At 42.8% G+C, this 21,930-nt stretch overlaps 1 protein-coding gene across 3 annotated transcripts; it reads left to right on the top strand.

The window, feature by feature from the left end:
* Nucleotides 1-2,355: 2,355 nt before the first annotated feature.
* ZNF518B (zinc finger protein 518B) lies at nt 2,356-19,466 on the top strand. 3 transcript variants are annotated; one of them, XM_033213752.1, is made up of 3 exons: nt 2,358-2,475; nt 4,806-4,989; nt 13,207-19,466. In XM_033213752.1, exon 3 carries the CDS (start codon nt 13,418-13,420, stop codon nt 16,637-16,639), a length of 3,222 nt encoding a protein of 1,073 aa, XP_033069643.1. In that variant the 5' UTR covers nt 2,358-2,475; nt 4,806-4,989; nt 13,207-13,417; the 3' UTR covers nt 16,640-19,466. The 3 variants fall into 3 exon arrangements, with proteins under 3 accessions (XP_033069642.1, XP_033069643.1, XP_033069641.1); XM_033213750.1 differs by having other exon boundaries at nt 4,806-5,193; XM_033213751.1 differs by lacking the exon at nt 4,806-4,989 and having other exon boundaries at nt 2,356-2,475.
* The last annotated feature ends 2,464 nt before the right edge of the window (nt 19,467-21,930 follow it).

Genomic DNA, 21,930 nt, shown 5'->3' with positions numbered 1-21,930 from the left:
GAACCCTCTAGGGGAGGCCTTCCTGCCTCTTCCATCTTCCGACAACCGTTGGCTTGTGGCTGTATACTCCAATCTCTGCCTCTGTCCATGGCTTCTTCTCCCTGTGTGTCGCCGTGTCTTCTCATGGCATTTTCTTCTCTGTGTCTCTTCTTATAAGGACACCATTCACATTGGATAAGGGCCCACCCTAATGACCTTGTCTTACATCTGTAAAGACCCTGTTTCCAAATAAGGTCACATCCATAAGTTGGGGGTGGGGGATATTAGCGCTTCAACGTATTTTTCTGGGAAACAATTCAACTAGTGACAGAAGTGATCCACGGAATTTAGGCAAACTAAGCTGGGGGTGGGGAAGAAGACAATGAAGGGCAGACATAAGTGTAGGGAATGTGTAATGATTCACACTTGCAAGCATCAGAAGACTTTTGGGGACATCAACCTTAAAGGTTTCTGCTGAAGTAAGTTTCTGTCTTTCCTTGACCCTTTTTCAGGCTGTAAACATCCCATTTCCAGACTCTCCACAAAGCATTTCATCTCCCTGAATTTGGGCTACTGAAGAGTAAGTTAACATTCACTTCTATCTACCAGGGACTGTGGTAAGTCCTGACTTGCTTTCTCTTGTTCAATGTTGACAACCCCCTTGGGAGGAAGGACCTATTGTACACTGAATTTTACATGAGAAACTGAGGTGCGGACAGGCTCACAACTTCTGTGCGCCCGAACTGGGATTCATAACCAGTTCTAACTTGGGAGAAACTCCCAGGAGACCCGCAGGTACCTTGCATCAATTCTGTGTGACTTAAGAGGGCGGAACTGTGATGCATGAGTAGAAGTTATGAGGAGAGGCAACAATTTGGGCTACAGTTTAGGAACATTTTCTCTAATGTTTAGACCTCAGATTCTCCAATACTTAGAATTAATAGTTTTTCCTGATGTGGCTCTTTTTGCCACTAGAGATTTTCAGACAGTGGCTGCTAGTTTGGATTCTCAACGCCCTTCCCAACTTGACCCTACTCTTGAGGGAGACTTTGAACTCTCTGGCATATTGCCTCTGATAGGAGCTATCTGCACATAAATGTGTTTTTCTGAGAAGAGGTCCCTTAGCTTCTCTGAGCCCTAGTAGATAGAAAACCAGGAGCCTAGCAGCTCCCTGATCAGGACCGGGGTTACGAGCACTGCAGCCTAAGGCAGGGAGAAGGATTTGCTCTCTGGGCTGCTATTTCTTCTGCTCGGCTCCTGATATTTCAGTGGCGAAGGTTTTGGTCAGCTGCTGGACTTGTGGCTGAGCCTGTCTTCCTCAACTCATCTTCTCCATGGGGTACTACTGCCCAGCCCCACATCTCCTCCGTGCAGCATACTGGCTGCTGTCCGTGCACGCCGACCTCTGGCCGCCAACAGGAAGGTGATGAAAACCAGCCTTGCCCCCCGCTTCCAGAGCTTTGAAATAAACTTTAGCTGTTCATCCCGAAGAAACTGTACTTCCCAGTGACGCTGCTCCCTTGCCTCAACCAGCCCCTGCTGGAGAGCAGTTTCACTTTGTGGGGAGTCACTGATTATGCGGGACCTGGCAATATGGTCCTCTTTCCTCTTAGCGGCTCTATTCTAAATATGTCTTCCTTCCAGATCGTAGATGCAGGTGTATCTAGAGGGCATTTGGTTCGCCCAAAATAGCACTTAAGTCCACGAGGCAGGAAAGAAACTCTGGCATTAAATGAGCTCACACCGTCTCCAGACTCCCAGTCATTGTCCCCTCTGACCCTCACAACACCCAACTGCTAGAGGAGGCTTTGCGCCTCACATACGACCTTCCTCATCTTCAGAAATGAAGACACTGAGGTCTCTTTCAGGTCAGGGGACTTTCTCTCCATGGTCCAGTAGCTAAGATGTAAAGGAGTCCGGGAGAGTCAGGATTTGTACCCAGGACTTCAAGGCCATCTCTTTCACTGAAGCTCTCCAAGAAGGATGAGTTTGGAGGCTGAGGACCTGAGCTCCTTTTCTCTCGCTTTCACTCACCCGCTGCAGGACTGCAGGCTCCCTGGGGGCAGGCGCCAAGGCCGCCCCTCGCGGGACCCGGTACCAGGCAGGCGCCCCGGGATGGCGGACTGGGCCAGGACCGAAGCCGAATCCTTCTTTTGCAGAGGAGGCTCTGAGCCTGCGGCATGGCTAAGTGTGGACCTCGCTGGCTACCCTGCGAACGTGTTGGGTCAAGCTCTAAGCCCAGAAGTGGGGCTGGGCCGGGTCTGAGGCTTCCCGCTCTGGACAGCTTAGAAGCCCGGCGGGGGTGGGCGCAGCCTTAGAGACCTCAGGCGCCGGCCTCGCTGGAGCCGCGCCGCTGCTTCACACTGCGCACGCGCGGGGCTCGCGCGGGCTCCGCCCCCCGGGTAGGGACCTACAGCGGGCGCGGCGCTGGAGGTCTGCGGCCGGCGATGTAGACGCCCCTTTGCCGGGACCTGGCACCCGAATCCGGCCTGCTGGGTAAGTAGCTGAGCGGGAGGGCAAGGGCCCCTGGATCCGCGTGTACGTGACCGAAGCGCCGGCTGCGGCCGGGTGGTGGGGCCGCGCGGGGCGGGGGCCTGACGGGGCCGGGCCGAGCCGGGGCGGGTCGCGCGGCCACGGCCCCGCGTGCCCACGCTGCGAGCTGGCGTCGTGGCGAGCCGCACCGGGAAGGCCAAACGCGGGCTCTGGCTGGTGGGCGTGGGGCACTGGCTGGGGTGGGGGCCCGGGCCGCGGCTTGGCGCGTGTTGAGCAGGGACGCGGGCCCGGCCTGGGGTCAGGGTCCGGCCCGGCGCCCCCAGCTCGCCTTTGTGCGCCTCGACCCCGCGGACTCGTCCGACGCGCTAGGGCGACCGGGGCGGGGTGGCGGGGTCCCGCAGGGCAGTTCGTGTGGTGCCGCTGGCCCAGCCTGTGCTCCCTGCCCCCAGCGTTATGAAGGATGTCTCCTCCGAGGGCTCCTACTGTCCGCGCCAAGCAGGAAGTGTCGTCAGGAGGCCATTTTTAAAGCCTCCTGCGGGCCTCCGAGCTGAGCATTGACGGTTTTGGTTTTCTTCGGTTGGAAGAATCCCGGCCTTCCCTCGCGGCGAGCGGGCCCTTCTGGGAGACGACGATGAGCCCCTTGCACCTGGCCTCGTCCTCTGAGCGCCAGGCTTAGGCGCGCTCGCCTCGGATGCTGCTTGCCATCGGGGGAGCGTGCCAACAATAAACTCGAAAACCAGCCTGGCATTGTCTTTCCTTGAGAGGGTCTCAGGGGTGGGCTCGTCCATCGAGATCCTGCGCATCTTTTGCAGGGGGTGAGGACGTAGGAGGTTGAGTGAGAAGAGATAGTGAAGGTTTGAATTGTTCCAAATGCTGATGTCATTGTGGGACCTCCCCATCCCGGCGTGCCCGTCTTATCTTGGTGTCTTTGGGGTTTGGGGCTCTATAAAGCCAAGAAATTTCAGGGTTCAAGAGAATGAAAGTTTCCTAACCAGAAAGGAAAAGCCAAAAGAGCGAACGGGAGAAAACACTTAAGTCTTTGTAAGTTGGCTAATGTATCCCGTTAAAATACCTGACTTTAAAAATTGGAATAATGAACGATTTGTCAACCTAACATTAAAAAAAAACGAACTACTGAACATTATGTCCTATTTAAAAGTAGAAATCTACGTAGCTTAAATCTAATGTTGTGTTAGAATCCTTAAACCATCCTAAGTTTAGACTTGAAATCACCAAGAGTTAAGGCAAACCTGGGTCTCTAGAAGCTTGCAGTACTCTTCTACAGTAGAGCAGAGACTGAAGATGGGAATGCATCTCTTTCTGTCTCTGGAGTCACACAGAGCAAAGTTCAGCCCAGCCTGTGATGTCAGTACACACCCAAGGGTTCAGGAAATACTGTTTTAGAAACCAATGTTATATACTGTTGTCTCTTTGAGTAGGACACAAATAGTTCTTTTTAAAAATTGTGTGATACTGATATCTTTAACCTAGGATGCAATTTTTAAAAATTACCTTCATCTTGGATCACATTTAGCCTTGAAAAATAACATTTTGTATGTAGACAGTTTTGTTATGCTGATAACATTCATTGCAAATGCAATTTGAAAAGAGCAGACAAAGGATGGCATTACTTTATTTATTGGAACTCCTTTCTGATGTATTATGCCCAATCTGAAGATTTTAAAAATGCAAAATGGCAATTTAAAAAAATCCATTGAGATCTCTAGAGATTTATTTGCCTTTAAGTAAGGGGATGGGGCCAGTTTTTGTGCAAAAGGAAGAACAAAGAACATTTTATTTTTGTCGCTGTGAAGGCTGCTCTTTCATTTGTTCACTCATTCTTTCAACCAATACGAACCTTACTGAGTGCCTGCCTTGGCCAAACCCTTTGCTATTGATCATGATAAACAAGATCCTTACCAGGGAGGGTTTTCCCAATTTTGATTGTTCTCAAACCGCCTGTTGTCTACTCCTTTTTCTTTGTTATGCAAACCCAGCTAACTGCAATTTCCAGGATTCATCCTTGGAGTGAAAGCAGTACAGATCAGCCAGTCTAAACATTGTCATCATGGGGTGAGGGTGGGGAGGCATCAAAATCAACTAGGGAGAATTTTCAACCATATGCCTGAGCCGCACCCCAGGAAATGGTAACCTGATTTGCTAGGTTGCATGTGAGTCCTGGGAATCCTTTTTAAGTTCCGTGGGTGACTTTGCCATACACCCCTGCTTGAGAACCACTTCTGGGGCTCATTCCCCTTATCTTCAGCACTCTCTGAGAAACCAAGACTGTGCCTGTCCAGGACTTAAACCCAAGTGTTTGGCTTCTGTTGCAGGCCTCTTTGTGCAGCGCCTTGCTGACGCCCAGGGTTCTGATGTAGAAGCCTACACCAGGGCCTGAGGTTGTGAAACTCATGGCACTCCACGCCTGAGAAGAGAAGGCCTGAAGGAGAAGGAAGAGCCCGTGGGACTTGCCACATTTTTTACTTGTATCTGCAACTCCAAGGCTCCAGGCAGGAAGTAAGAACAGTGCTGAAGTGGCAGCGATACTGTCTATGGCTTCATTTCACAGCTTCACACAGCAGGGTAGCAGAAAACAAAGAATGTAAGACTGGACACACTTGCTGTTCACCAACTCTGATCTTCAAAAAGCCATATAACTTCAACAGAAGTGTTATCAGGGAAGAAGCAGATAATTGAAGGCTGGCTTTGAGAAGTTTCGAGGTAACATAGGAACCTGCTTATGCAGGCAGTCTTTCCATCTGACTTGGGCCAAGGGCCAAGGTGCTCCAGGATTGACAAGCAGCCAGCCACTGGGAGAGCACTCTAATCAGATCATTGATAGAACATTCACTACTCTACTTATCATACCCATTTACTTCTCTCCATCTTCTGTTAGACTCCTTAAAAACAGCAGCCCACAGCAGGTGTGGGGATAAAACAGTCCTGGGCAGTGCTCATTGTACTCACACTATGCCAGGCACTGTGCCAGGAACATTCAGATTTCTAAGAATCTGCAAAGTAGATACCTCATTATACACTTTACAGAGAGCATCATTGGTGTTTCCAGGGTCACAGGGCTATGCAAGGGTGGAACCCTGAGTCTGTTTGTCCCATTACAGCTCCAGGGTGGTGGCCTCACCCCATCTCCAGGCACCCACAAGAATATAAAATCTTGTACAAGGATGTCAATATTATTCTTGCCAATCCCAAGTGCACGTGCACCTGTAATGCCAGGTGGTTTGCAACCTTGGCTGCATAGCTGCATGTGAGAATTACCTGGGAAGCTTTTAAAAATCCCAATATCCCCATCTCTTCCCCAATTACAGTGGAGCCTTGGGGGTGGTGGGGGACATCATTATTTTTGAAGCTTCCAAGTAATTCTGGTGTGCAGTGGGGTGATCAGTTGTCCCAGGGACCTCCTCTAAAAAATAAGTTTAATATCCCGGGCACATGACAGGCCAATTGCCCTAATGCAGCCAGGGTTAAGAACTACTGATTTAATGGGAGATATTTTTTCTGTGCTTGATTATACTGTTTTATTAAACTCTGAATTCATTTTTTTCTGCAAATTTTTAAGGCAAAAAGGAAATCCTTTTTTGATTTCTTTTTTGAAATATACACGTCTCATTTTTAGCACCTTTAGAGACCTGGAGTCATTTGGTGTGCTTCATGACATAAAATTTTGTAATATTCCTTGTAATACTACCTTATTTTTACCATATGTATTTTTAATGCTTACAAGAGCACATTTGCTCTTTCACATTTTCTTTTTCACATACAAAGTTTAAGTTTTAAACATTACGCACTCTTAATACTGGCTGTATTCTTTTTTAGAAAGATTTTTTTTCTTAAAATGTTAAGAAAAAGCCTATAGTATTATTTCCTTTGTTTTCTGATATAGACTCAGTTGATGTGCACAGCAGTGTCAAGTCAATCTCCAGAATATTCCCTGTAGACAGGGTGGGGAGAAGACCCTCACTTCCTGCCAACTAATGAACTTATGTTGATACAGACTTTTGCCTCATCAGATTCATTTGTTAAGCTAAGCAGTATCTGCTTCTCTGGACATTATTGGATTCTTCTACCTGTGAGGGCATCTTAAAAAAATATACTGACTGATTTCTTAACGAAACATCTACTCTTTGCCAAGCATAAAGTTACCTCCCACTTGCATACACCCTTTTCTCATTTATCCTCACATCAACTGTATAAATGAGAAATATTCTCAGTTTATGAGTGAGAACATTCAGGCTCAGATAGGTTATCAAGTTTGAAATCATGTGCTAGTAAACCAGACACCTAGGTTTTGAACCTTGTTCTTGATGTCCCACGGTCGTTATTCTCTACTGTGTTACACTCAGCTTCTTTCACCTGGAAAGCAGAGGAATCGGGCTGTCTCCTGCAGCCTTCTTGGTCCATTCTGCTGCCCAAGCAGTACACTTGGTTTCAGATGGAAATCTAGGATCCCAAGGATGGTACATTTGTCAGCAGCATGTGGAAGTATTTTTCATCATCAAGATGGCAATCAGTTTGCAATTCAGTCATCTCATTGCAAGGTAGTTTGACAAAAAGGTTATGACAGTTAATGGATTTTTTCCCCCTTTTAAATCTGTTCACTCAGCACTTTGCTTCTGATTCATATTAATGGTCTGAAAAAGCTCTTTCTGAGGCAACAGTTTCTTCCTCAATATCATCCTACTGGGGAAATGTTGGCAGTTGATGTCTAATTTTGAATTTTTTTTTCCTGATTGATTTTAAGTGTTTACTGGGCACTTTGGGGTAGAATTGTTTTAAAATTTTGGTTACTGGGAAAGCTAGACAAGCCTTTGCTATGGTGAAAGACACAGAAGGAATATAGATACAATTTGTAAGTGGTTATGCCATTGGGCTTAATGCTTTGCATACATTATCTAGTTTGCATCTCCTGATCGCCCTTTAAGTTTGCTGATGGTAAAGCAGTATTCCTTGCTTGTCAATGCACAGAGAAAAATTATTTGCTGAAGGACCCTGCAAATAAGGGACAGGATCAGAGATGGAAATCTCCTGATCGCCCTTTAAGTTTGCTGATGGTAAAGCATTATTCCTTGCTTGTCAATGCACAGAGAAAAATTATTTGTTGAAGGACCCTGCAAATAAGGGACAGGATCAGAGATGGAACCATAAACCTTTCCACCCATTCCATTGTAATCTTCATAGGTACAGCAGCTATACCCTGCCCCAGCAATGAGTATGGTAGAGGCCACATTCAAAGGAGGACTTTGGGGTCAGAGTTCCTGAAAAGAGCTGCTTAAGTCTGCTTCTCCATCCAAAAATGATGCAGTCACAGTCAGCTAACACTGAGCTTGCTGGGCATCTCATGAACAGAAATGTATGTGGTGGTCCATGTAGCATGTATGCTTTGGCCACCTTTTCACATTAACATTTATCACAGAAACACATTCATTTGCTACAGGGATATTTCACACTTTGGCTGAACTTTGAGAGAAGTGGGTGAGGAAAAGGTAGTTTAGTAACTAGTTTATATATAAACCTATATTGTTGTGAGTACTCTTGTAGTTGGAGCATCTTTTCTATGGTGATTATAAATGGCTGTTAGCCCCTTTGCACTAAAGCTAGGTGGGTGGTTTTGCCACACAGAGGTAAATTATCTTTTGGGCTGTATAACCAGACAAATAAGATTAAAATATAAAGTGAGATTCAGGGCATGTTCTGAGTAGAGCACTTAATTAGGCAACTAAGAAAACTGTATTTTAGCCCCTCTGACTATGTGATTGGTATTTTTTTAAATTAAAAATGGAAAATAATATTTTTAACAGCTTATGATATGTCAGTAATTTAATCCTCCCAGTAGCTCTGTGGGGTAGGTATGTACTGTTTCTGTCTCATTTTACAGGTGAGGAATCAAAACAGTTTGCATACCCAGGTCATATATCTAGAAAGTGATAGAGCTGGGATTTTAAACCTTATAATCTGATTCCTGAATCTCTAGCTTTAAACACTGTGTTACAACTTATTTCTCTTCTAATTCTGTTGAGCATTAGATGTTTCCAATATTTAGAAGTCAAGTGCTTCATTTTTAATAGGAACTTACACAGTCTCTTATGTTTTTTTATAGCCCACAATGTCACTGATCTGGATTCTTCCAAACTCGATACTTTGTTTTTATGTCTCTGTAAGAAGTTTTTAAGAAAACAGGGCAAGTGAGCTCAAAATCAAAAGAAAACCCACCAACAGTGAATGCATTCAGGGCTATTTCCAGGTCTTTCCTTTGAAGAAAGATAAGACTCAGTCCAGAGAGCACATCTGTGACACACTGTGCCACTCGCCTTTGGTGCGTGGCAGTCATCTTTGGCTCATGCTGTATGTCATTCTACATTAGAAAACTCACTGTATGTTGCTAAATAATTTTTTGAAAACAGGCAAATTAATAAATGGACATCTTATTTATTGTGCCATAAAATCAATGATACTATTTTCTGTGTTTTTGAGTGCTTTCCTAAGCCATCTGAAAGTCCTAAGACGTCAAATGCAGAGGCTTTTGTAACAGATGTTGAGAGTTTGCAGGGTAGGCAAACACTGACCCTGCTGTTTATATTAGTGATTTATTGAGTACCCTTTCAGTTCCAGCATACCCATGCACAGCTTTGTCTCCAGGGTCTTTTGTACTCGTTGGTGATCCACCCCCAGGGCCATAACTTGCCAAGATGACTCAGCTTCACAGGTGTGTGTACTTGGATGTGAACCATGGAGGACGTTGTGTGGAAGGGATGGGCTGAGAGCCTTTTACATAGATAGGCTTGCTGTCCCTCAGGAGTGTCCATGTATAAATACCAACATCGGAGCCATCTTCATTCTTCATGCGGCTGTGTCCATTTATCTTTGTCTTGGAGTATTACATCTGAGATGCATTTTCCCCTGTCGCTAGACACACAGGTTACAAAGGCGAAAGAGAACTCCCATCTACTTGTTATGAAGAAATCTCACATCTTTTTCACTTGCACAGAGGGATGTGGCAATGTAGTAATATTGCATTATTTTGAGCATAGTTTAGAAGCCAAGAAGATACTTTCAAACAGGTGACATATTCCTATTACGGCCCATATGTCCTGCCTTCCCCATCGCACTGCATTTGCTAATAATCATGGCTGCATGCTTCATATTGGCACTTGCTCCTATGGATTCTTAATTCACAATAACTGCTGAGAAAGTTTTGCAGAGGCCTCTCCAAGAGGGCTGTGCCTTCCTCATGCATTCTGGCTGGCTTGGTGTATTCTCTGGGGACTTTCCTTGGCTGGGATGCTCTCCATTCCTTCCTGATGGACATGATCTTACTGCCCAGTCTGTCTCAGATTTTCAAGTATTCAGTTTTAGAATAAATTATACCTCCCCACCCCCAACTTTTGAAAGGACTTAGAGAGAAAAATGGCAAAGTACCTTCTGTGATTTTTGAAGACTCCTGGGGGCCGAGCAAGAGGCTGAAACACTGAAAATGAGCCAGTGGAATGCTGGTTTGGATAATTGTTAAAATATAGGAATCTTGTCACATGACTTAGTTGAGAATTTCTTAGGGCTAATATAGAGGGTGTTATGTTGAAATAGTTGGTAAGCAAATTGTGGCAGGCAAGTTTCTTTCTCACACTCACTAGTATTATGAGACTGGTAGGTCAAAGCATAAACTTAGATACCAACTTGTATGCAAATCTTTTGAACAGAATTGAGAAATGAGGATGAAAGATGTGTAGATTGGTAACTGGTTGGTCAAGAGGAATTAAGTTTATTTTTGTTGCTCCAGAGTCAAGGCAGAACAAGGAAATTTATAGGAAAGCTGATTTCTGTTTCATTTAAGGGTAAATTGTTGATAATGAGAACTATGTGAAAATAAAATTGTCTGCCTATAGAGGGAAATGGTTTTTTGTTTATGGCAATATGAAACTATCAGCTGCATGGTCAGTTGCAGAAGATGTTTTAAGGATTTAAATATTCTCAGAAGCTTCAACCAGTAATTTGGAATGCTGGCTTTTCATCAGGATTACCTAGGGTGCCACAAAAATCTCTTTTCCTTCCTTCTCTCCTGAGACTTAGATTCACTCGCTTTTAGATGAATCCTGGGAAATTATCCATTTTTGCTCTTGATTCTGAGGCTTTTCCAGGTTGAGAACTGCTGGATCAGATCCCCCTTATCACCAGTCTTAAGCCTCTTCATTCCTTAGGCTTTGGTTTTCTTGGGTTCTGGCTGCTGCTGCAGCTTTTCTGTTTTACCTGGATAACAATGCTGACATGACTATGTTGATGATAGTAGCATTCTTTAGATGATAAAGTATGTGATTTTGAGGATCAGCAGCGTCAGACTGGCCATAGAAGTCATGGGCCTGTTTTTAATAGATGAGTAAGAGATGCAGGTGAGTTCCTGCTTGAGGTCGCTTGATGAACAGCAGAAATCCTGGGAGTTACTTCTGTCTTCCTTCACTAAAGCCTCTGCAAATTTGGAAATCAAAGTGTGTGCCAGCTTCTCATAATGACTCCTGAAAGTTGTGTTGTCTCTACCAGAAATGCAGCGTAATGTGAAAAGCCTTATCTTTGCCCATGTATTGTTTGCCAGCTTGAGGCATTCATGTGTCCTGTCCAAAATCACGATCCCCTTACACAGGTATGTGTTTCATCATTGAGGGGATAGATGTTTCTCCAGCCCTCCACTGCAACCCTGCAGGTCTCCATCTGCTTGATGTCTAAGTGTTGTATGCATACTTAAGATAGGGCAAGTCTGATTGAGGGCCTGATTTCATGCTGGAAACTGCTTTTGAAGAAGGTCTTTGGCAAAAGTAGAGTAGGAAAAGACAACACTGCCAAAGAAAATACAGCTTATCATCAGATATGATATGTTATTTTGGTGCTTTCCAAAGGGCAGGTTTTACGCCAGATCTGAGTGCATTACTGTTGTATCTCTTGAGCCCCTATGGAGGGGCTTTTTCACCCCCCCCCCCCCCCCCGTCGGTCTTTCAGACTACCTTTTATATGGCTCTTGACCTGTTAACATTGTGCCAGAAGGAAGCTACCTGTGTTGCTACCCATCATTGTCATTGAACAAACACTGACTGAGTCCCTCTGGTTGCCTCTAGACACTGGGAGAAGGACTCGAAACACTCTAGCGTTCTTATACTCTAGCATTCTAATCATCATGGTGGCTCTGGGAGGGATTGGATAATTGTTCCTAAGTCTAGTTGCCAGATGAAAAACTGAGGTTCAGAAGATCTAAGTGACTATCTTAAGTCACGAAAGAAAGGCTTTTAGCAGATTCCAAACTAGAATGGATTTTGTTATGCTCCTAGTTTGGCATATTCTGGGAAAATAAGTGTCTTTAAAAAGATTGTATAAAAGAGTCACTCTGGCCAGTGCCTGTAATCCCAGCACTTTGGGAGGCTGAGGCAGGCGGATCACCTGAGGTCAGGGGTTCAAGACCAGCCTGGCCAGCATGGAGAAACCCAATTAGCCGGGCGTAGTGGCACAAGCCTATAATCCCAGCTACTCGGGAGGCTGAGGCAGGAGAATCTCTTGAACCTTGGAGGTGGAGGTTGCGGTAAGCCAAGATTGCACCAATGCACTCCAGCCTGGGCAATAAGAGCAAAACACTGTCTCAAAAAAAAAAAAAAAAAGTCACTCTGTGTATATTGGAGTGCTTACGTGCTCTAGAAAACGTTTGTTACCTCTTGTGTCCCAGGCCAGGCCATCCGTGATCTCCTTTCTGCCCCAGCCTCTCTCCTGCCATGTCCATACAATACTGGGTTATTGTCTTTCCTGGAACATGTCTTCTATTACCCATTCCCCTTGCTGTTCCTCACGAGCAGCAGCTCCACTTCCCACAGATCTTTGCCTTTTCTCTGCTGGAAACACCCCTTTTCCAGCAGCCAATGCTTACTGTGGTTGCCCCCAGGTCTCTGCTCAGACATGAACTTAGCATGAGGCCTTTTCTGACTATCCTCACCTCCACACCCAGCCCTGCAACCTCATCACCATGACCTTCCTTGTCCTGTTGGCCTTGCTTTATGGTATTTCTTTTCTCAAGTATCTTACCACAATTGGCAAATATGTAATCTGTTTCCCCCTCTGCAGTGTATGCATCACCAGGATAGGGACTGATTTGCTTTCATTCATTGCCTTACAGCACTTTTGAATAATGCCCAGCACATAGTAGATTCCCAATAAGATGTTGCAGCAGGCTTGCTAACATTGTCAGTATTATGGGCTTCTTACCACTCATGAAAGCAAATTAAGTGTGTGAGTGAGAGAGTTGGTATTCAAGCTGGTAATCTATAATGTAGAAACAAATGTGAACCACTTGATAACTAACTTGTTCAAAAACTGAACTGACAGTGTGCTGTATGACATTTTTGTGAAGCTAATATGAAATTATATCTATGAAAGATGTGCTGACACTTGAAAATGACTTTCACTAATCAAAGGCTGTCCTGAATGGCTGCTGTGATGTCCTTGCTCCTGGTATACCTGTGTTCATTCATTATTTGGCTAAAACGATAATTTATAGGGGGCTGAGTTTGAAAATGGTTTCAATTTAGGCTTACTTACCAACTGTGTTGTGTTCTTGTTATAACATGTGTCTAAAATCATATGTTGAGATTTACCATAAAATATCCAAAGTCATTAAAATATAGATAAGTTTGTTAATAGCTTAGCCAAACTCTTATATTAATCATGCTTTATAATTTTGTTTTCCTTTAGTGTTACCTGGAATGTCAGAGAGCTGAAAGCAGTCATATTTTGGAATCATGCACCTACTGTGACAGTATATAAAAAAAGATAATTAAGTATGCACCCAAGAAGTAGCTGCTCCCCTACCCATCACAAACTGTATAGAAGGATATCTCCTAAGGATTTTATCATGTGAAGACTTTCTGAATTTTAGTTGGCTCTTTTTAGAAATGCAGATAAGATGAAGGATATTGGACAGCAGCTATACACTACACACTTGAAGGGTGGACATAATTCCTTGACCATGTCACCCAAACAGCCTGATGCTAATGGAGCACCTCGCCCAGATAGACAAGAAGCACAAACCCTTTTGTATCAAGGCTCTGAGGCAGAGGCTGCCATGATGACCATTGCTACATGTGCAAAGTGCAAAAGTGTTCACAAGATCTCTCTTCAAGATTTGCAGAAGGGTACAGGGAAGGACAGTATATATGTCTGCTTCCAGTGCAGCCTCGGTGCAGCTCCTCCCAATTTTCATTTTGTGAGCAATAATCCCAGTGCTACTCATGTTGGAAATAAAACTGAAAACTTCTCAAGTCCTGTCAGTAACAAATTTAAGGTAAGGAACTTTAAGCCAGGCAAATACTATTGTGATAAATGTCGATTTTCCACAAAGGACCCGCTGCAGTACAAAAAGCACACCCTTCAACACGAGGAGATTAAGTTCATTTGTTCTCACTGCAGCTACATTTCGTATACGAAAGGAGAGTTTCAGAGGCATTTGGTGAAACACACAGGCATATTTCCTTATCAGTGTGAGTATTGTGACTATGGTGCTATTAGAAATGATTATATTGTCAAACACACAAAGAGAGTACATGAAAGGGCAGGTGCGAAACGGCCAGTCAAAGCTGTTGCCAAGCTGGAGCCAAAAAGAACCGGAACTTCAAAACAAAACCCAGAGCTTCTAAAAGCTTCCAGTCCACAGACTGCATTTCAAAATAAGTGGTCAGATCAACTGTCAGGTTTCTCTCTCCATGCAAATAAAGACAAAATGCACAATATCATGTTGTTACCTGAACCAAAGGAATACCAAAAAGATGTAGTTTGTATTCCAAATAAAATGACCCTGTCTGAGCCAAATGAAGTCAACCTATTTGAGAACAAAAATGTTGAAGTAGAAGTGTTATCCCCTGCGAAAGAACCTGTTCAGCCAGGTATGCCATTGACAGTTGTTGCACCAGCAGAACTAGTTGTTCCTGCAAACTGTTTAGCCCAGTTGATAGACGTGAAGGTTGTCAATGGTACACAGCAGCTTGTTCTGAAACTGTTTCCGCTGGAAGAAAATAATTGCCTTGAAGCTAGGAGGGGTAATGGAGGTAATTCTGAATGTATGGTGAACGAGAAGGGTTCAAATGAACAAAAAATACTTTCTGCAGAAAAAACAAAGTCATTGACAGTTGACGGGAATGTTGGAAAACTCATAGGCATTGATAGTTTTCAACCTTCAGTTCAGAAACAGCTTAAAAATGTGAAATGGGTAAGGTCTTACGATTTTATTATGCCAAGTTCTAGTGTGCACAACAATGGAAAATCCTTCATTAATTCGGAAACAATTGAGGATTTTCAGAAAAAAAATAATTTGTATCCACATAGAACTGCTTTTCCTTCCGTTGCCTTAAAAGGTCATTCTCTAGCATCTGTATTTAAAAACAGTGTTTTACGTAGTCTTGGAGCTGCATCACACCCTTTTCCATATAAAGCTGCTGTTTGTTTTGCTGAAAATGGAAGAAATTTACACAGTAACTCACAGCAGTTACTCCCTTTTGCTGCATCACCTGCAACCTTTTCCTTCTCTGGAGAAAAGGGCTTATTGCCTATAAGTGAAAATGACTTGGAATCTACAAGTAAAATCAGTATTCCTGTAAAAATGGTTTCCTCTAATAGGAAGCAAGAAGATAACCAGACAGAGGAACACAAGGCAGTTTCAACTGTAGGCCAGATTTCCTCTCAACATAAGAGTGAGTATTTACATATAAACATAACTGGAGAAGATAGATCTCAACAGCCTGGGGATAAGCCTTTGGAATTAAAGAATTCTGAAAGGATTAACAACACTAATGATGGCCCAGTCATCTCATCAGTATTTTCTTTGAGCTCTGGATCTGAAAATGTCCCCGAGGGCATTAAGTGGAATAGCTCAACGTCTAAAATAAAGTCAATTGAACTGTTGCGCAGAAAAATAGCTCAGTTAATTGAGTCCTGTGGCAAGCCTTCTTCTTTGGCTTCAAATAGTGCACATCGTCACTCTGTAGGGCAGGCATCAAAGGGAACTTCAAAAGCTACCTCTGAAGGTATTCAAGAAATCAACTTGTCAGTCACTGGCCCTGGCCATCCCACAGGTACTCTTCAGAAACCTCCGAATGATGGTGGTGTTACTGGTAATGGACAGCTTACTCATCAACAAATATATCCACACTTTGCAGATGGCAGTAATAGGAAAACCAAAAGCAGAGTGGCCAGGAAGGCTCATGTTGCCACACCAGTGTTAATCCCCAAAGGGGCTGTGTTGAGGGTTCTTAATTCCTCTGAGGATGCCCACATCATAGAGGCTACATGTGAAGCACCTGTCAGCATACCTTGCAGTGAAACACAGTTAATAAAACCAGTTCCATTTTGCCCTGTGAGACAGGCAGACTCAGACTTACAGCCTTTAAGAAGTGAAAGGGGGCCAATAGATATGTCCAAAAATATCGAGACACCTCTGCGCCCTAAACTGAGAAAAGAGAGTGCAGTCTGTAGCACCATCCATAAAAAAACTGGCCTCTTGCATGGACAGCAAGGAAACAGTGAATTAAGTAAGCAAGGGAGACTGCTTTCCAGAAGTCTTTCAATAAATAGAAATAAAACCAAACAAATACACTTATCCAAGAAGAAAAACAAAATTCAGGCTGAACCCAGCCACTGTCTGAAGGATCCTTCAATTTTTCAGGTTGCAAGGCAACTTCGACTGATAGCAGCTAAGCCAGATCAGTTGATTAAGTGTCCCCGTCGGAACCAGCCAGTCATTGTGTTAAACCACCCTGATGTGGACTCACCAGAAGTGACCAATGTGATGAAGGTAATAAATAAATACAAAGGCAATGTCCTCAAAGTTGTTTTATCAGAGAGGACTAGGTGTCAGCTAGGCATCAGACGGCATCATGTACGCCTGACCTACCAGAATGCGGAAGAAGCCAGTCAAATTAAAAGGCAAATGATGTTGAAAATGAAACTCAAAAAAGTTCATAAAAACAACTACCAGGTAGTGGATTCCTTGCCTGATGATTCTGCACAGTGTGTATTTAAGTGCTGGTTTTGTGGGCGGCTGTATGAAGACCAGGAAGAGTGGATGAGTCATGGCCAACGGCATTTGATAGAAGCAACTAGAGATTGGGATGTTCTTTCCTCCAAGGGCAAATAAGTAAACAGTTACTCTTTAAAGCAAATTATCTTTTAGTTTATTCGGTTTGGAGTCCCTCCACCAAGATTGAGTAGAAGAAATACAGACTGTAGAAATGAGAGGACTGCTAAATGTTCAGAACTGTAGGAATATTGGGAGCCAGGTGTCTGAACCTGAAATAATGTGATTGGACCCCAGAATGTATTTGAAGGCTCTGAAACTGTACACACAAATTGGTACATACACATTTGTCTGGAGAGCCTGTGAAACTGAACAGATTTTCAGTGGGATCTGAGACTTTTCTTTGTTTAGCACCCCATTTTCTAAGTACATACAGATCTTTAATAATCCATTCAGAGGGGCAGATTGAGAATGTTTTACACATGCTCTTCATATAAATGCTACAGAAAAACCTTTGTTTTGGTATGCACATCCATTTTGTTTTTGCTTTAACTTGTGCTCTGAGTATTTGGTGCACAATGTAAATTATATTTTCTACTTTACTGGCTTCAATTTGGTTATAGAGAAATGGCCATTCTTTTACTCCCTCCCTGGTTTTGTAATACTCCCAAGTGTTCTGTATAGCACAAAGAGTTTTGCTTTTATTGGCCATTTTAAAGAATGTTTTCAACGGCTTGCCTGGATTTACTCCTTTCACTGCAAGTGTTAGAAGAAAGATAACATTTTCAAATGTTTAGCTTTTGCTTTCTTTAAAATACATTGATTTATGACATATAGGAAGGGAACGTACCTTTTTGCAAAGACAAAACAAGATTACAAAAGGAAAATATCTAAAACTGTTTTCTCTTTGTCCTTACCACTCCCAGAAACATAAGTGACCAATTTAAAATGCTAGGGAACAGGCTTATAACATAGCTAAAGCTTGCAAACACAGTTCAAGGTAGGCTCATAAAGTTGTGAAAGGGGTTTCATAAGCCTTTTAATTTGGGATTCATCCAGAGACCATGGGTGGATGCTGTCTGTTCTCGCTTCTTGATCCCTTTGATTCATGGACACTCTCCTCCCTGTCATTTCTTCTTAACAGGACCTCCTGTGGACTAGCACAACTTCCTTGCCCACTGTTTCTTCCCTTCTGTGCCTTTGAGACCCCTTAAGGTTTTCCCTCATGAAATTACTAGAAAATGGCAGGAATTAACAAAATGGAGACCTCCCACTGTTTTTGCTAAAGTTACAGGAACATGATCCCTATTTTGCATTGATAGTAATGCTCTGTTTCTAATCTGTCTTAACCACATTCATGCTTACCCTGCTGCTCAGCTCTCTCAGGGAAGCAACTCCGGGAACACTGCTTCCACTCCCAACAGATGTCAGGACTGTCACTTGTCTACACAACACATTTGTGTTCTTTAGAAAAGGCCCGCCCCCTGCACAAGCCCAGCCTCTTGGGCAGATACATGGCTTGGTAAAAGCTTAAGACAGGATTCTAGTCTTCACTTGCCTGTGCAGCTGGGCACTGACCTTCAGGTGGAGCACAGATGGCACAACCGTGAGGCAGCCCCAACTTGCATTTCCCTCCCTCCAGGGGCTATTAACTGCCTTAGGCGATTTGTGGGGTGCAGTGAATGAAGGGTTGTTACACCTGAAAAAGACACCAATGATTTCTTATTGGGTAGTCGATTGGAGACTTTGATTTTTTTTTTTTTTTCCACATGGGAAAGTCTTCGATTCCAGTAGATGGAATTTCAATCCTTTGCAGTTTGTTCTCATTACAGGTAATCAACATTTCTTTGTATAATTCAATACATGATCAAGTTAATTGGTTATTTTTTATTGAAATTTAAAACTTGCATTTTTATATATGTGTATATGTGTGTGTACACATAAAAATATTTTTTACCATATGAAAATTGCAGTAGCTAGTTTTCTGATTTCCTATTTTGTAACAATACATGGGCTGGAAAAATGTAGAACGTTTTTATATTCTAGAAATTTATTTTGGAAGTACATTTTTATAAGGGTCTAATCTCACTTTCAGAAAATGAAAGCACAGGAATGATGGGGTCTGGTTTATATGAACAAGTGAGTGGAAACCCCTGTGGATCATTTTATTACTGCATTTAGTCCTTGTGCATTTTTATTTGGTGCTTTTTATAAAGTAGATCTTTGGTACCATTTCACTACGAAAAGGAGAGCATTCGAAGTTTTATCCATGTTATATATCGTACTCCTGTGGCATGAAAAGTAGCTCCCGAGATACGGAGAGGAGAGGAGTGAGGAAGAAAAGGCTGTGATTTTTTTTGTTGTTTTTTTTCCCCCCACCTTTTTTTAATCTCCTATTCCTCACCACACAGTGCTTTTTCCTGAAAAGCTGGACTGAGAATTGGCCTTGAATCAGGTCAGAGTGTTAACTGTCAACATGAAGTATTTGCACTTTGCAGCATCAACTGTTTTTCAGGCATTAGCTAAAAACACAACTTGCATACTTTGACAGAGCTTAATTGCGTGAGTAGAATATGTAGCAAAGTTTTTTAGGATTTTCAGAACTAGAATACCTTTTAAGGAATTAAAAGGGTTTCTGGAAGTCAAAAATGGGAAAGCAAAAAGTAGCTGTCCTCCCTAAATAAAGAGCTTTAGAAAATAGCTTAACCTGTAGGTACATGTTATGAAATAAACATTTCTAACAAAACAAGGGAGTAAGGGCAGACCTGTGTTGAGTATTTGCGTGTGTTCTTAATTTTGAAGGACCTCCAATCACTACATTTTGTTAATACTACCAATAAAATCATTTTAAACTTATTTTTAAAGTAGGTTTTCTTACTTTGGGGGACCAGAAGTGAGAGATTGTTATATTTAGGATATAAACAAATAGAGTAAAAGTTAAAAAAAACCTTACTCAAAGTATACTCTAATAGACTATATTATATTCAGTTTTTTATCCCCAGTCCGGAACATCTTGTAAGCCATCATTAAGGGCCACCTGCTGTCTGTTGAACTACACTGAACACCATATATTGTCTCTCAAGCTCCATCCCAATTTCTTTAGGACATGTTATATAATCCATCCCAGAAATTGAAGATGTGATGCTGCTCAGCCTTTGGAATAATCTTTAAATCTGTAAATGTCTGGGCAGAAACAAAACATTGTGTAACATGTTAGAAGCATTATTGTAATTCCTGTGTTAACAGTTTGTCTGCTGCTCTGGTTTTGAAACATGTTTGTATATAGATATTGGAGTTGGCATACATTTTGTTAAATAAAGCAACATTTTCTTTGCCCTTTGATTTCAAACGTTATGCAGGTGACTGTTTATTACATAGCCTATTTGTATTATACATTTCTGAGTCAAAGGCAAGGCATCATTCTACATAACAGGTGTTTTGAATTCTACCAGGGTAGGTTTTGAATTAGATGCAATGATGGGATGGTTAACCTTGCAGACCCTAATATGAGGCCAGGTCATGTTTTTGTTTTGTTTTGCTTGCAAATTCACAAGAGGTGCTGGTTTGGACAGTAGTGGCAATTTTCCTGTTGTGGACAGTGGCCTCAGCAGAGAATGTATGTGGGCCTTTAACCTGCCTTCCATGTCTTGGGTAGAAGAGTTCCCAATCAGTGATGAGCCCCTGGACCACATGAGTGTACTTGCGCTATTGATGTCATCTCTAAATGATCTCTTGCACCCAAGTCCACATATATTTGCGTTGCAAGAGTATGAGGATATTTAAAGAGGCTCTTAATTTCCTCATCTCACTCCCAGGGCCCAAGGAGTCATAAGGGAAAGGAAGAGAATTGGACTTGTGACAAATATTGGCAGATCTGAGAAAAAGGGAGGTGAGTTGCTTAAGTTCAGCAATTTGATCAGTTTATTTTCTGAGTTAAAATGAGTTGTCATCTTTGAATCCTATAGGATCGTTAACTGTCACCGTTGATAGTAGTTATTTAGGGGAGAGTGAAGGTCAAATAAGGCAGCAGGAAACTGAAGGGGCTCTGTATTATGCATAGAGTACCGGGGGTAGCTGTAGTGTGGTGAGTCAAATAGGAAACATGAGGGGAAATTGACTTCAAGCATGTAAAGCTAGGAAGTGGCCGTCACTAATGTACACTGTGTTATAGAAAACATTAAAACTGAAGCTCAGGAGAATTAATAACACCTGATTGACCAGGTTTACATGGTGCCCTTTCATTTCAAATATTACGAGCCTTCATTTATCATATTACTTCATTCAGAAAATAGCTTGAATGTGCATGTCATGAAATTAATACATTTCTAACAAAACGAGGGAGTAGGGGCAGAACTGTGGTGCGTATTTGTGTGTCCTCACCTTAATTTTGAAGGACCTCCAATTACTACATTTTTTTGTTGTTGTTTGTTTTTGAGACGGAGTTTCACTCTTGTTGCCCAGGCTGGAGTGCAATGGCAGGATCTCGGCTCACCACAACCTCCGCCTCCTGGGTTCAAGCGATTCTCCTGCCTCAGTCTCCTGAGTAGCTGGGATTACAGGCATGTGCCACCATGCCCAGCTAATTTTGTATTTTTAGTAGAGACGGGGGTTTCTCCATGTTGGTCAGGCTGGTCTCAAACTCCCGACCTCAGGTGATTGTTCCACCTTGGCCTCCCAAAGTGCTGGGATTACAGGCGTCAGCCATGGTGCCCAGCCTATATTTTGTTAATAAATGACAGGATAAATGAAGTAATGTGTAGGATAGTGTTTTGGCAGGAGCACCTTAGTACCCCCTGGTATCTGCAAAGCCCTCTGCTTTGCACTATGTAGTCATTTGTTCCCACAGCTACACTCAGTATGAGTTGCTTTTTGAGGTTTGCACATCCATCAGACTGCTGGGATGAGATGCCATGCTAAGGATCTAGACTTAGTCTAGGGTCTTGCTGTCCAATAGAAACATAATGTGAGCCAATTTGTAGCCACATTTTAAGAGAGTAAAAAGAACAGATGAAATTAAACATTTAATTTGTCGCAATACATCTAGAATATTCTTTATCTTCAATCAGCAAAATACTGCGACATTACACACTTTAAAAAAAAAAGTTTCAGAAATCTGGTATGTATTTTACATATACAGCATGTTTCAAGTTTAATGCTAAATTTTCAGTTATTGTAATCAAAAGTAACCCTACCAAAACCCTGAAGTTTTTAATGGAAAGATATTTTACATTGCTTCAATTTTAAATTACAGTTCCTCAGCCACCCTAGCCACATTCCAAGCATTCACATGCCTAGTGGCTGCTCTACTGAACAGCGCAGAAGGGGAGGTGTGCTATATTGTGAATATTTATGTACTTCTCTGAGCTCCTTGATGGGAAGCATTGGATTTTACTTTCTATATATCTGAAACT

Source organism: Trachypithecus francoisi, unplaced genomic scaffold (assembly GCF_009764315.1).
Source record: "Trachypithecus francoisi isolate TF-2019V2 unplaced genomic scaffold, Tfra_2.0 Lachesis_group1, whole genome shotgun sequence".
NCBI lineage: Eukaryota > Metazoa > Chordata > Mammalia > Primates > Cercopithecidae > Trachypithecus > Trachypithecus francoisi.
This window is presented reverse-complemented; position numbering and strand designations above follow the sequence as displayed.

Bases quoted from the DNA above. Each gene is read 5' to 3' on its own strand.
- ZNF518B (XM_033213751.1), top strand. From the start codon at position 13,418: ATGAAGGATATTGGACAGCAGCTATACACTACACACTTGAAGGGTGGA.